This window comes from Anopheles gambiae, chromosome 2 (assembly GCF_943734735.2).
Source record: "Anopheles gambiae chromosome 2, idAnoGambNW_F1_1, whole genome shotgun sequence".
Lineage (NCBI taxonomy): Eukaryota > Metazoa > Arthropoda > Insecta > Diptera > Culicidae > Anopheles > Anopheles gambiae.
Window position 1 is genome coordinate 14,003,954 of NC_064601.1, and position 15,010 is coordinate 14,018,963.

At 45.8% G+C, this 15,010-nt stretch overlaps 1 protein-coding gene across 6 annotated transcripts in view; it reads right to left on the minus strand.

Moving 5' to 3' along the window:
- Positions 1-2,358: 2,358 nt before the first annotated feature.
- Positions 2,359-15,010, minus strand: part of LOC3290546 (serine-rich adhesin for platelets) — a 158,076-nt gene continuing 145,424 nt past the window's right edge. For 4 of the 6 annotated variants that reach the window (XM_061647792.1, XM_061647790.1, XM_061647789.1 and 1 more), the window contains 3 exons: positions 11,737-14,874; positions 11,384-11,547; positions 2,359-9,680 (listed from right to left, as the gene is read on the minus strand). In XM_061647792.1, coding sequence (XP_061503776.1) covers positions 9,449-9,680; positions 11,384-11,547; positions 11,737-14,874 — 3,534 coding nt within the window. In that variant the 3' untranslated portion in view covers positions 2,359-9,448. The remainder of the gene's footprint in view (positions 9,681-11,383; positions 11,548-11,736; positions 14,875-15,010) is intronic. The other 2 variants (XM_061647793.1, XM_061647794.1) reach the window with 2 other exon arrangements.

Here is a 15,010-nt window from a genome sequence, read left to right on the forward strand (position 1 = left end):
ATACATCGTTTCTCGTCCTACTATCCACCACCAGCCTCTTACACACACACACATACGCTCCACACAACATCATTACCAAAATCAATCGGCCCTCGGTTGTATTTGCATGTATGTATGCGTGTGTGTGGGTGTGGGTGTGGTTTGGTTGATTTCAATCACTCTTTTCCTGGGTCATCGGCCATCTGATTCCGTTCCCAGCAGCGCAATGTATGCGATTTCCCCCACCCTCTTCGTTCAACACTACATTCTGGTTACAATGGTTCTTCAAACCCTTTTGGCTCTTTTCCTCAATCAGCTCCTGCCTTGCTTCCTTCCTTGCTGTTTGAAATGTTTTTAAATGTCTTAACAGTTGGTAACTTTCACTGAACGGCATATGGTTTCGGTTCAATTTTTGTTTTTCTGTTGGTTTTTTCTTCCTCTCTAAAACAATCTCTCGCTCTCATCTAGTAATTTTGTGCACAGGAAGCGTTCTTTCCCTTCCCTTGCTCTCTGTTCGTGTCTTTTTTGTTTGTGTTTGTGTGTTAAAAATAGCACTGGCACTGGAATATTTAACTGTTTGCTCTTTTACATTTTTGTTTTCTGCTGCTATTAATCGGTGTGTGTGTGTTCAACGTTTCGTTTTTTTTAATCTACTTATCAACGCATTTGTGTAATTATGCCTCTTTCTTATCATTCTTCTCAACACACACACACACACACACACTTGCGTAAATGTATGTTATTGCCTTCCCATTTGTATATCAACAAGAAATGGGAAAGCTTACTTCAAGCACCTGCAAGAATTAAAGTTACACAAACAAAAAAACATCAACTTCAAAAAGCATTGTTTAGTCAAGATACGGAAGGAAAAAAAAGCAAAATTACAGAGCCATCGCGTAGGGTTTTGCTACTAACAGTCCATTCCTCGGAACCTCCTTAGTCTTAGTGGTAGAAGTGTTTGTGTGTGTGCGTGTGTTTTTTTCGTAAAAAAATCGATATCATCATTCCTTTTTCCTACACCACCGCTGACGTCACAAATTGCATAGATGGGTTGAGTTTTCCTTCTTCTTCTTTTTTTGGTAGCAGTAGGAAAGGAAAGGGTGCATTTAAGTGCAATTTTGGAAATCACAGAATTTTGTTTTTCTTTTCATTTTGTTTGTTTTGTTTGCATTTGCTCTTTTTACGTGCAACTTCTTTCTACTTTAACACGTTTTATTTAAAGTTTTCTTTGTTTGTCTGTAGTTTTCTCTCTTTCTCTCTCTCTCTTTCTCTTTTTTCTAATTTTCATTTCCATTTCTTCTGGCCACATTGTGATGGATTGTTCTATTTGTTTTGTGTTTTGAATTTTTGTTTTGCGCTTCTACGTTCGATTTTGTGGGCAATTTATAGCTAGTGCGTCTTGCATAAAGCACCATAAATAAATGTAATTTCAATCGTTGTGAATGCAAAAAGCAAACCGAATTGCCACATTTTCTACGAACCAAAACCAATCTTCTTTTTGATTTTGTACAGCGGTACGGGGTACCGCTGTTATAGATGTGAACAACAATCGATGAAAACGACCAGCCAGAGTGGCTCAGTAGGCCATAAAGTTCAACAGTAGCATTTGCGTGTGTGTGTGTGTGAGCAACGAATAGTATTTGAGTGTGTAGTAGTAGGCTGCGCAATCACACGCTGCATGAATAAAACTGGTTTTCGTTGTTTTTGAGCCAGGCGATGGCTTGGATGCGTTGTTGTAGGTGATCGGTTAAAATTCTGTTGCTTCTCCAACAAAAGCGCTGTTAAAATCTGTTCTGTTCAGTAATCGATGTGTGTTGCAATATGTTTGTTTGTTAAAAGCAGTTCGATGTGTGCGTCTTTTCTTCTTCTTTTTTTCTTCTTCTTCTTTGCTGTGCTGTGTGGTTGACCGCAAGCGTTCAATCACAAAATTGACAGAATTTAGCTGTTTTTTTTATTATTAACTTTTCCTAGTCAGCTTCACTAACCACGAGTGAGAGTTTTTGAGCGAAACAGATATTTGTCTTTTTTTTTTAATTTATATAAGTGCAGTAAAATGAAGCCTAGCTCTAGTGTAAACAGTGTAAACAAATGTGCTAAACCAATGAGAATAAGCGAACCATTGTTTCAACCATCCACCAATTAACAAACGTAAAACGTAACCAATTTTGCTCAACATAAGCAAAAGAAATAAAAAAAAGGAAAACTATTAGCAGTAAAAATACGAAAAAAGCACAACCTCATTTCACTCACAGTGAGTAGTGTTGTTGTACGTGCACTTTCTGCTTTACTTTTTGCCATGCTTTCGTCGTGTTTCCTGCTCCTTTTTGCTTCGTTTACGTTTTTATATCTTTTGTCAATTTCTAATCGACTTGTTGTTTGTTTTTCTGTTGTTGCTGTTGTAACATTTCATCATAGTGTATATGTCTTTCATGCTTTCTGCTTGCCATTCGCGTTTCGCATCTTCTTATAAGTTATAATCACATTAAAAACTAACAGTGAAAAACATTTATATTTTATTTTATGCTTTGCTGTGGGCTGGCTGGCCGGCTGTCTGAGCGTGTGTGTGTGTGTGTGTGTTGTTTTGGGTTGTCATTTCTCTTTACAGTTTACTGTTTGTGTATGTTGGTTTAAAAGCAAATATTTTCCTTCCTCTCATTATTTACCTTCCCTTTGCCGTCTTTTTTCCCCTCCCTTTCCTCAAAATCTCGGTTGATTATTCCTGTTTTGTTTATGTTCATGTTTGCTGCGATCGGATAACACAATTTCTGCGTTTCCTGCTTCCTGCAAGCTTCGTGTGTACTGCTGCTGCGCAGACGCCTTACATTAACATACCATTCGCACGCCACCACACGCTTGTCTCGGCAATTATAACGATTACTTAATTTGCATTAATTAATTATAATGATGTGTATAATATATATATACTTTCGATAATTCCATTTATAAATATATCCATACTATTCCAATACGCAGCGCACATCACTTAAAACCACAAACACACACACACAGAGCCACGTAATGCGTAAAAAGTAAGGAGGTGTTTAATTTTCGAAATGGTTGATCGTGGTGATTGCTGCCGTTGCTGCCGGGACAGGAAGAGAAGAGCGTAAAAGCTGCTTCCCATTCGCGACGGTAGGTGTTGGAGAAAGTGTACGTGTATATATGTGTGTGTGTTTTGATATAAATGTTTTAATTACAATACAATAAAGCAATAATTAATTCCTCTAATATCCATTGGTAGGATAACATCGAACGATCAACGTAATGGACAGGAACAATCAAAAGAAAACAATCACACAAACATTTTAAAGTTAAACAAACATACAAAACAAGCAATAAACTCCATTTGAAAACCAGTTTCAGAGGGTTTTTGTCACATTAAGCTAGTTAATTGTGTACGTAAAAGTTACAATCAGTAAACACGAAACCATCGCAAGGCGACGGGGTGTAATAGTTTTTCACTAAGCAAAGCTCATTTATAGCTCGTTGATCCGTCTCAAACGTCAACGTGTTGAATTAAAAACAAAGTAAAAAAACAGAATAATCTAAACCGAGTGTTCTTATGCTGCTTAGTAAACGCAGACCCTCAACCCCAACCCCCCTCTCCCAACCCTTAGGGTATTAATTGTGTAGTGTCTTAAACCAAACAGTGTCTTACTGGAAACGAATGCTTTTCTCTGCTTATTGGATTGTAGTTAAACTAACGAGCATTTCGTTTTTCGTATTGGAATTTGTTCCATGGATGGCACGCGTGTTAGATCAAACGGGTACTGTGAAACGCAACTAAAACTAACTTAATATAGAACATTAGCTCGTATGAGTGTGTGCGTGTGTGTGTGTGTTATACAGAAAAGTGAAATGCATCTGCATTATGACAAACTTACACACTACTAATCGCATTTAGCACAACGAAACGAATGGACCTGCTGCTGCTGCACACTCTCCCCTTACGAACGAGCTTGCATGGTGGAGCCGGACCGGACAGTCATCCCAGTACGGCTTGCTTTATCTGTTTTGCTCGCTTGCTTTGTTTAATTGCGCCTCATTTCCGTTGCCGTCGCTTCTTTTGCTTTGCTCTTCTTCTTTTTTTGTATGTTGTTGCTTTTGCTTAGGATTGTCATTTAGTCTTACTTTTACATATTGTTTACCTTCTTCGCCCGGTGCTTCTCTGGAAGGCGTCTTCTCCTCTTCTTCTTCTTTTATCTCGCTTAGCTTCATCTCTGTCTTTTTTTTATCTTTTGAAACTGAGATTCTCTTACTTTGGCTGTTCAGTTGGCTGATGTAAATTAATGTTCGAAGACTTTTTTTTTCAGAAAACAGAAACGAACAAGGAAGATGACACTCGAGCCTTCGTTGGTGCCCTGCTCGCGCTCCCATTCTCATTCCTCTGCCGACGCACACTCTGACGAGTATCCTTTACACACTACGCGCTTTGACTCGTCAAAGAAAACTAGATTTGGCATCGTTTTTTTTTTTTTTAAATTTTTCTTCATCCCACCAAGGAAACGAAGAAACTTAACCACTAAACGCACACATACAAACACACCTCGCATTCACATTTCTACAGGCGGATCCTTCCGGATTTGGCGACACACATCCACACGCACACACACGCACACACACACACACAAACACACACACACACACATACATTATCAACGTTATCATAGTATTTTGCTTTTGTTTTTTTAAAGATACAAGTATAAGGTACACAACAACGTTTCTGTAAAGGTTTGAGCTTCGCTGTACAAGCCGCACGGGTACGAGTTCTGTACCAAGTGTTTAAAGGAGCATTATTTTAAAAAGTGTTTCTGTGTTCTCTTTTGTTTTAGATTAAAAGAGGAAGAGATTTCACCTATCCCCCCCTTCCCACCCATTTGCCCTATACAATTGCACAAGCTACACAGAGTTCTGTGTTTTGTTCTTGCTTTGTTTGTTTCTTCCGAAGTGTTACGAAGAGTTACAAGAGCTTCTCTTTACCTTAAATACACCTTGTTTGCAGCTTGAGTTGCGCGTTTGTCCAGTTTGTTTTCGTTTGTCTATCGTTAATTTCTTCTAGAAAAACTGATATGTATTAACTTCTATTATCTCAATTTCATTTCATTTCATTCGTGCACTTTAGAGGGGTTGCGTTTTTGCTTACTTCACCTTCGTTCGGTTCGACTTTTTGTTTTTGGCTTCCTTTTTATAAACTTTTACATCTTTTTACATCTTTGTTTGTTTTCCTTCTTCTTTTTGTTCTTTCTTCTTCGAAGCACTTTCTCTCCTCGCCAGGGTTAGAACACAGGGAGTTAGAAAAGATAGAACTAGTACTAGAGTTCAAAGCACCTTGTTATGGTGTGAAAAAGAAAAAAACGCATTGCACTCATAAGAAAGAGACATAAGACTGCTTCCCGTTCGTACGCGATACCAAAACGATAAGCGCTTAAATAGGGCGCATTGCTTTAGCACTGAAAAACAAAAGCACAGGAACAGAAAAATACAATTCCTTAAAGGAGGTAACTGGTTTGTTGCATTTTTCGTTCTGTTTTTGTTTAGGTTCATCTCCTTTTCACAAAACACAATTTACTTGTATATAATTCCAGCTGCGAACTCGTTTTAAACGATCCATCATTTCGCGCTGCCCTTTGCTTGCTCCATTTTGACTCCAGCGCCACAAACACTCCGCCCGAGACGAGATTTATAGCTAAAAATTGTCCTAGAACCATTTACAAACAGTAAACGAAGTAGTAGTAGTGGTAGTAGTAGTAGTAGTGCTAGAATATTCATTATTCTTCAGCAAAAAGTTTAGAGTGTGTGTATGTAATACAGTGTTTGAGTGTGTGTGTGAGAGAGAGAGAGAGAGAGTGAGTGAGTGAGAAAAACAGTATGAGTTTTCTGCTGCTCGGTATTATTTGTTGGTTGTTTCACTGTCTATCTTGTGTGTGTGTGTGTGTATTTTTCCCTCTTCATTCTTCTTCATTAATTCGTTAAAAATCACAACGCGGAGTATTTGATTTTGCCTTTTTGTTTGTTTGTTTGTTTGTTTGTTTGTTTGTTCGTTTGTTGGTTGGTTTTCCCCTTTTTGTTTGTACACACTTATTTGCACTTGCAAACTGAGCTGCTCAGTTCAATCGATCTTGCCGAGTGCTTTACTTTATTTGGGTTTGATTTTGTTGTGTCTGCTGTTTTTAATTTCCTTTTTTTCGTTAATATAAAAATGGGGGCTAGCAATTTATCGTTGTAAGTAGTGATTATTCGATGAGCAATTTGAGCGGAGTGCTAGAGAGTCGGACTGATTGTCACTCAAAATAAAGAGAGAGAGAGAGAGAGAGCGATAAAGTGATAAAGAGCTAATTAAAATGTTCACTTACTCAGCCATGTAAAGTTGATAATATAATGTATCACATCATCAAACAGCAACTGTTCAGGGTTTAGCACTAAGCACCAACAGAAATGATTTTCCATTCACAAAATCAGGCCAAACCAATGTACTGAAATTGAGCATCTCAAATGTGTTCTAAATCTGTTCGCCCAGCCCTTTGGAGACTACTTGCAACAATGGGCAAATGCACGCGCGCGTTTGTGTGATGTGTGCTGTTCCTCTCGTATTTTGTTTCGATATTTTTCTGTATTGACTAGTTCAATGTTCGAAAGATCGAAAATTGCGCGTATCAAATTCGGAAGTAGAAAAATAAATGTATACTACTGTATAACACACTGATACAACGTTCGCTTTCGTGAAGTGCGCGAAAAGATATTAGCTTAGAGCGAGAGAAAGAAAGAGAGAGAGAGTGAGTGAGAGAGAGCATTAGCAAAAAGGGAAAGATGCTGTTGCGTGCGCCTTAGTAAAGTTTGCTGTGTACAAGTACGTGTCAACCCTGTGTTGTTCAATAATGCTTAGTCACTTAGTTTTGTTTTGTTTCTCCCCGTCGCTTCTCACGTTGCTTCGCCTTAACTCGTTACGCTATCGCTCTCATATCGTGTTTCTGTTTTCGTTTTTACACACTTAACAAAAGGACCATATTCTTCTCGCCTCGCCTCGTGCTTTGTTTTGCTTTCCTCCTTTCTCTCCTTAACTCTAAACACTCTTTTTGTGCTACTGTGTGCAGCTCTCGTCCGCTCGAGGCTTTACGTACAATTAAATCGTTTATAGAATATTAAGAACATTGATCAACACTTAAGTTCTAGATACAACCATGTTTTTCAAGTTTACGGTTTTTCCTTTCTTCTCCTATGTTTTGTTGTTTGTTTGTTTGTTTGTTTTTTTACACAATTTTAGTAAAACTTGTTAGTTCGACAGGAAATAGAGTGTGTATCGCGTGTTACTGAAACTACTTTGTATTTTACGCTCTTATCTTATCTATATATGTATATATATATATTCTCTTTCGCTTTTTCTCTCTTTCTTTCTCTCTTTCTCTCTCTCTCTCTATCTCTCTCTCTCTTTCTCTCTCTCTCTCTCTCTCTTCCTCGCGGTCAGTGTAGTGTGTTGTTTTTGTCTCACATGAGCGTGTGTCTTTTTGTTCTTTGTTTCTTTCAAATGGAGTTTTTCCATTCCATTGCCCATTGTCTTCCTTCTTTCTCTGCTAAATCGTCACTCTCATTTACGGCACTGTGTTTTGTTTGTTCTTTTCTTCTTCTTCTTCTGCTACTTTACATATGTCCGTTGCGTGTCTGCCGCTCACTTTCGTTTGCACACAGGTGTCGTTTGACAAGTTGTCACAACAAATTGATTTTTGGCGCATGGCGGGACAATTCCCTTTTTTTAGCTGTGATTGTATTCGAGTTGAGCGGGTTTTGTTTTTGGAAGAGTGTTTCTTTAATACTGGAAACGGGACGAGTGTGCTCCGGGCTCTTCTGACCGTTCATGCCTCTACGAGGGATGAACAATTATTCGTCTTTTTTTTTTTTTTTGGTAACGTAAAATCGTTCACTTTTCTTTCACTTACGTCTATCTGCACAAACCCACACACACACGCGCGCGAGAGCGCGCGGAGTTCACTTGCACTAAAAGAACAGCAAAACGCGATCAAGGTGCGCGCACTGCTGTCGATGTCTTTTCCTATACGCTTGGCTGATGCTGACTACGTCGCAACGGAGCTTAAGCCTAAAGCACACAAGCACACACACCCACACGTGTGCTAGTGTGTATATGTGTATGGGTGTATGATATAACAATGAATGTGTGTATGAGTGTGTGTGTTAAAATACAGAACACCACCAAGTCTTTCTCTGTATGTACAATCGATGAGCGAACGAGATGCAAGATGATCCTCTTGGGAGGGTCGGGGTATTTTTTTTATCTACAAGGAACCAACAAAAACAAACATCGATATCAAGCCACTAGCTCGAACAGCTTTGCCTATTCTCATTATAATGTGAGTGCTGTTTTGCTGTTTTTGCTCTTTGTTAGCGACAACCGTTTACGTTTTTTTTGTGTTACACTATAATATTACATTTATGTTATGCACCACACGAAGCACACGAAGAGGATGCGTGTGTGTCGCTGTATGTATGTGTGTATGTGTGTGTGCAGGTTGAGCAGTTCCAAATATTACGACTAGAGTAGAAAGATTTAACAACACAAAAAACTGACTTGTGTACAAAAACCCTCCCACACACGCACACACATACGCCTGCTAACCGATCCGGGGCGGTAGAGCGACCCGGTTCTTAAGTATATAGATTCTTAGGTGGTTTACGCTATGCAGGTTAGAAGGTTGGGAATTTTTTTCCCACGCGCACGAACGCCCCGCACCGTTCGGTTTTGCTTTGGAGAGATTTTAAAGTTCTTCACTTGTTGGTTTCACTCGTTGTGCACTTAGCTCTGTAGGTTTATAGTAAGGTTATCGCTGGAAGTTGACATAATTTGACCTGGTATTTTCACAGTACTTACACAATAGCAAACACCGTAGCAAAAAGGGAAAGGGGAACCATTAGTGTCCTCCCCGTGCTTGGGTTTCTGCTATTCACTCATCTCGGTTAGCTTCTCTTACAATCTCTTTGTTTTTTCTCTTCTGTGGGGTTAAGTTTTTTGCTTTCTTCACGGTAATTTGTAGCTTTAACAACCTTTCGTTAGTTAAGTGTAAAGTTTCTTCTTCTTCTTCTTCTTCTTCTTCTTCTTCTTCTTCTTCTTCTTCTACCACTTCTTCAACTTCTTCTTTTCCTTCTTCTTCTTCTACCTCTTCTTCCTTCTTCTTCTTCATCTTCTACTACTTATTTCTCTACTTGATGCTTCACTCCTGTGCTCCCCTCGGTCAAGGTGGTGAATAAAACGGTGAGACGTGTTTCAGGTTGGTTGGCTTGCTTTTCCGGGGCGACCCCGTCAGTGGCGTAAGCGCCTTGATGTATTCGTAGCAACGTTTCGCACCCGCCACGTGTGCGCCCTCCCCTCTTTGGCCGTGCGCCATCTGCCGGAGGCGGGAGGCGCTGTGAAGATTGTCTAGATGCTGTTTTGCGTAACGCTTTCTTTCCGCGATTCTTCGGCTCACTTGGTCACTGTTAGCTGCAGTTGCGTGCCTTCTTCGGGCACTTCTGGCCTTTCGCTATCCTGCTGCCGTTGCTGCTGCTGCTGTTGCTGCTGCTGTTGCTGCTGTTGCTGCTGCTGCTGTTGCAACTGTTGCTGGTGCAGTTGTAGCTGGTGCTGCAGCTGATCGCTTGCATCCTGCGGCCGGTGTGACTTCATGTGAGCGCTTCGGCTTTTTACCTTATTGAATACCCTGCAGGCCGTTCGGAAAGCGATCGACCGAACCGAATGAAGGAAGGAAAAAGAAAGAAAAGGGCAAGAAAAGGGAAACGCAATTAATAGTGGTTTAGTTCGGCGGAGCAGAGAGCGCAGTGGATGCGCAGTGGATTAGTTCGGGTGGTTTCGTTTTGTTAGTTGAGTGGGAGTCGTTGTTTGCTTTGGCATTGTTTTCACTACGCTCTAGGAAGCGGGGCTGGGACGCAAGACACAAACACACGCACACTGACGTAAGAAGCGGGTTTATTTGTTAATATTTTTTTTTTCTTTTCTTTTCTTTTTAGTAAATCAGCGATAGTAGTAGTAGAGGTAGTAGTAGCTACAAGGTTTGATTTATAGCATTAGTGATTGCGGTAGTAGATCTAGATCGGCAGTAGTGTTTGTAAGAGATAGTAGTAGTAGAAGTAAGTTGTACAGGTGTACATTAGTGACACATTAGTTTGGTAGTAGCTAAGTGGCATTTCAGTCGCATTCGACCGTCCTCTTCCACTACGGCATAGGTGAAGCAGCAAGCATTTAGAAAGGAGAAGTAGAGCAGAGAGAGAGACAGAGAGCAGGAGAGAAGGAGAGCAGTCGGAAAGAAGTACTCCGGCAGAGAAGGAGTACTAAAGGGGGCACTCAGGGGAGTTATCCCAGAATGCTCGTTTTAAAAGGCACACACTTTGTTGCTGGTGCGACAACAGACAGACAACAGACAGCACATAAACACATCTACATGAATAAATAACACACACACACACATTCACGCCCACTTTCACACTATACACACCCATACACATGTACGCTAATAGTAGTTGCTATGAGGAGCGATAGAGCGAGAGAGACAGAGAGATGCTCAAACTTGTTCAAAGAATAGATCACAGAAGAGCCCATATTAACGTAGGCAAAGAAAGGAATTTCTCATCGCTTTTGTAAAGTAAAGTAAACAGCCAGATGAGCTCTACGTGGTAGAAAGATCGATAGAGAGAAGCTAGTAGCGACACACGCGACACGAGTCATGCCGGAACACTTGCTAAGGCTCATGTTCCCCCCTAACTAAGCGTGTTGAATTTTGTTCTGTTGTTGTGGTGAATGTAACCGAATACTGGAGTGTGTTTGATGTGTGTGTTCCTTAGGTTTTGATACAGACGCACACATACTAACGCATACATACACGCACACACACGCACACACAATCTAGTTTGAAATCAGAGCTAACAGAACTGCAACTGATACGAGATGGCGTCGAGTTCCGGTCCGGGCGGGGGTTTTTTCCGCTCTCGACGCTTGTGGTTGGTGTTGGAAGATTCTAGAGCTTCCCAGTTTCCTCTGGCTGGCTACAAAGCTAACCCCCTTTGGCAAAACCCGAAGAAACTAGGAATTAGGCCCAACCCGGAATCGTTCAAGTTGAACAGAAGACACCCAAGGAGCATAAAACTAAACCGGTCGGCTGCTCCTACCCACAAGGCTCGAAAACGATTCAAACGCCACACTCGGAAAGGAGGACGCCCCTACAAAAAAAAGAAAACCTAAAATGCGCAAACATAAATGCAAAACATTGTTTTTTTTGTTGTTTTGGTTGTTCTGTGCTGCTTCTGAAACAGTTTTCTCTCTGCTAAGTATTTCTGTGAAGTTGAGTTGTGGTTGTTGTTGTTGTTGTTGTTGTTATTCGTAAAACGAGCATTTATGGGGTGATCTTACTTGCCGCACACCTTGCAGGGATAGTCATCCTTTGTCGGTATGTGGTTAGGGTTAATGGGGTTACCGGCGGCACTCAAGAAATTACCATTTTGAACTGTGCTGTGGTTGCGCCCGATGCAGTGTATGCGAATGTGCCCGTGAAGGGCCGCTTTGGACGAGAAGCTCTGCGAACGAGAGAGAGAGAAAGGGAGAGAGAGAGAAAGAGAAAGAGGGAGAAAAAGAGATGAAAAAGCAGGTACAACAGGCCCTTAGTGTTGTTATTAGGTAATGTATTTTAGATCGAAATCCAGCCCAAGACCTTGTCTAGAGCATCATTTTGTTAGTGTAAGTTAAACTAAGATAGCTCGACTTACCGCTGAACAGTCAGGAACCTCGCACACATGCGGTCGGACGTCGCTGGCCGTGCTACTACCGTGCCCATTCGGCTGCAAATTGCCACTGTTCGAGCCGCCAGCCTGTTGCCCCCGGGGCATCGTCGCTCCAGCGCTTGCCGAGGCCGTATAGTCAAGATGATCGAGCAGCAGATCCTCTACCGGGGGCGTTGGTGCTGGTGGTGACGGTGTAGGCGAAAGCGCCCCATGCAGCCCACCGTACTTCGGCCCGGCAGCCAGCGCCGTCGTACCCTTGCCGTAGTCGATGCCGAGCTTCTTCCAGAAGTAGTACATCTGCACGCAATCGCCCGTCGACTTGCCGGGCAACAGATCGCGAGCGATCCGGTGGAAGTCCTTGCCGTACTCTTCCAGCCCCTGTATCAGCTGCTCGATCTCGTCCGCCGTCCACCGGCGATGGATGGTGGCGGGCGGGCCCTGCAGCATGCCCAGTATCGCCTGGTGTATCTCACCGTTCGCCTCCAGCAGGGCGCGCAGTGCATTCTCCTCCGAGTGGCAACCCAGCGGTGCGGCGGACGAACGGGCCAGCTCGATGAACCGCTGCAGCTGGCGGTCGTTTGGCGCGAGCGCCGGATCCCAGAGCCGCTGCACCGGCGGGACGCCGGGCTGGAACGGCGCCGCGTAGGCCGGGCGCGCGCAGTCCGGCAAGGTCGCCTGATAGTCGGGGCCGAGGTTGATGCGCGGCCGGATCGGCAGCGGCGGCTCGGAAAAGATATCGCTCGTGCTGTCCATCGTGGAGTCGAGATCGGGCTCGACGACCGAGCCGCCGGCCGCGCTCGCGTACAGCCCGGCCGTGCCGCACCGTTCCGGGTTGAGCATCGGGGCGGGCGTGTAGTGCAGGGCGGGCAGCAGTGCCGCCGTGGATCGTCGCAGCTTCGACAGATAGACCGTCGGCTTGCGCTGACCGGCGGGATGGGATGGGGTGGTCCCGGCGGCACTGTTGGCTGAGGGCGACTGTGAGGACGCTGATGTTTGGGAGCGTTTGCGGGGCCACACGACACCACCGGCGGCCGGGTGGGCACTGCCCAGCAGTGCATGCTGCAGCCGGGGCGACGCTACGGACGAGAGCGACAGCGAGGAGGAGGACGAAGAGGAGGAGCAGCTGTGCGAGGACAGGCTGCTCGGGCTGAGAAACACGCTGTCGGCATCCTTTGGCATCGGGTCGGTTTGGACCGTGAGTGGTGCTTTGCTGGCGTCCGCCCCGAACGTGCCGCTCGCTTCCACGTCGGAAGGTTTGGACTTTTTGGCACTGGGAGGCATACAGTGGTGGTTGGTGGTGGTGGTGGTAACACCCGCTTGTTGCTGCTGCTGCTGCTGAAGTTGCTGCTGTTGCTGCTGTTGCTGCTGTTGTTGCTGCTGCAGCTGCTGCTGATGCTGGGCGAGCTGCTGCTGCTGGGCCGCCTGGCTCTGCTCGAACAGAAACTTCTGGTGCTGCCGGTGGGCAAAGTCCTTCGGCGAGGAGGACAGCAGCGGATCGTCCGAGTTGGGCATCATCTGCGACTGCAGCGAGGAAAGGCCGTTCAGGTAGTACAGGTCGATGTCGCCCTCGGACACGCCAATGTCGTCATCGTCATCGTTCGGCAGGACCTCGTCGAGCGCTTCCTTGACCTCCGCCGCCGACGACATGGTGGCGGAAAAGAAGGCATTCGACAGCGGGGAGGACGCGTTGCGCGTCTCCTCGATGAACACCTGCGCGTCGTCCAGAAAGTCCAGGTTCATCTTGGACGTCCCGTCCGCCGACGGTTTCGACTCGGCGAAAAACCCGTCCTCCGTCTTGAACAGCTCTGAGCAGTGCTCGTCCAGCAGGTGGTGTTTGTTCGCCCGGAACAGGTCGTGGTTTTCGTCCAGCAGCTCGTGCTTGAGCGCCAGTATCTTCGCGCTCTCGGACGCCTTGCAGTCGCCGTCCTTCGGTTCGGTTTTGAAGAAACCATCGTCCAGAAAGCTTTGCGCACTGCGCTTGTCGTCGAAGAAGGAGCCCGCGTCGGTGAAGTGGCGCGAGTCGTCCAGGAAGGGGGACGCTTGTGCGACCGCTTCGTGCGATGCCGGTGGCGTTGGGTAGGCTAGCGGTGAGGGTAGCGGGGAAAGATGCGCCCCCGAGGGGGATGATTGTAGTAGCGCGCTGGTGTTGGTGGTGCTGCTGCTGCCGTTCGGTTCGCTGGAGGGCGCACCGGTGCCACCGTACAGGACGCTAAAGTCCTTGCCGTGCAGGGCACTAAACTCGGCCAATCCCTCGGGCAGGGGCGAGTCGAGCACGGCCTGGATTTGGCGGGACGGGGTGAAGCCCTGGTCGCTGATCGAGCCGTAGTCGGACAGGGCGATCTCGTCGAGCGGCTCGGCCGAGTTGGAGTCGTGCAGCAGCTGGATCGGATCGACGGCCTGCAGCAGCATGGCGGTGTCGCTCACGCTGTACACATCGCCGTCGCCGAAGTCGGTCGAGTAGGCGAGGGTGAACACGTCGCCGGGGGTCGTGGCCGGCGCTTGCGATATGGTTAGCGACAGGGGCGTCGGCTCGGTGCTGGCGGTGGCATTGGCCAGCAGGGTTGGGCCGGCGATCGTTTGACCGGACTGCTTGCCGGTGGTGGTGCTGGTGGAAAGCGTTGGGCCGGTCGGGACAACCGTAAGCGTGCGCGTGTTGGCGGACGTGAGCAGCTGGGCAGGGTTGGTGCTGCTCGCGGTCGAAACCACCGTCACCGTTGGGTTGGGCGTGGCTTGTGGCTGTAGTGAGAGCACGGTGGAGGAGTCACCGCTCGCCATCGCCCGCTTGACGGCCACCTTGGTGCCGCGCTTGAGCAGTTCGATGAGCGTCGCATCCTTCAGCTCCGTTGCTGCGCCCGCCGCCCCCAGCCCGTTGATCGTTATCGAGGGCGCGAGGGTGGTCGAGGTGGTGGTGTTGTTGGAGGGCGGCGGCGCACTGCTGACGCTCAGCACGGTCGCCTTGGAGTGCAGGGTGGCGGTGTTGATGATCTGCGTGGTGCCGTTCGACGTGGAGACGATCGCGACCGTGCTCGGTTTGGACGAGAGGAATGCTTCGTTGGCGTCGATCAGCCGGCGGGCGGTGAGCGGCGGTGCCGGCACCACGAACGAACCCTTCAACAAGAGATTCTATCATTACGCAAATGCCGCGGGGGGGTGGCACGGAATTGGTACACCGAATGGAAAAAAAATAAAGTAAAAAAATACCACAACACATTAGGGAACGGAACGGAAGAGACAACGAAAGAGACGACAAGTGTATCGA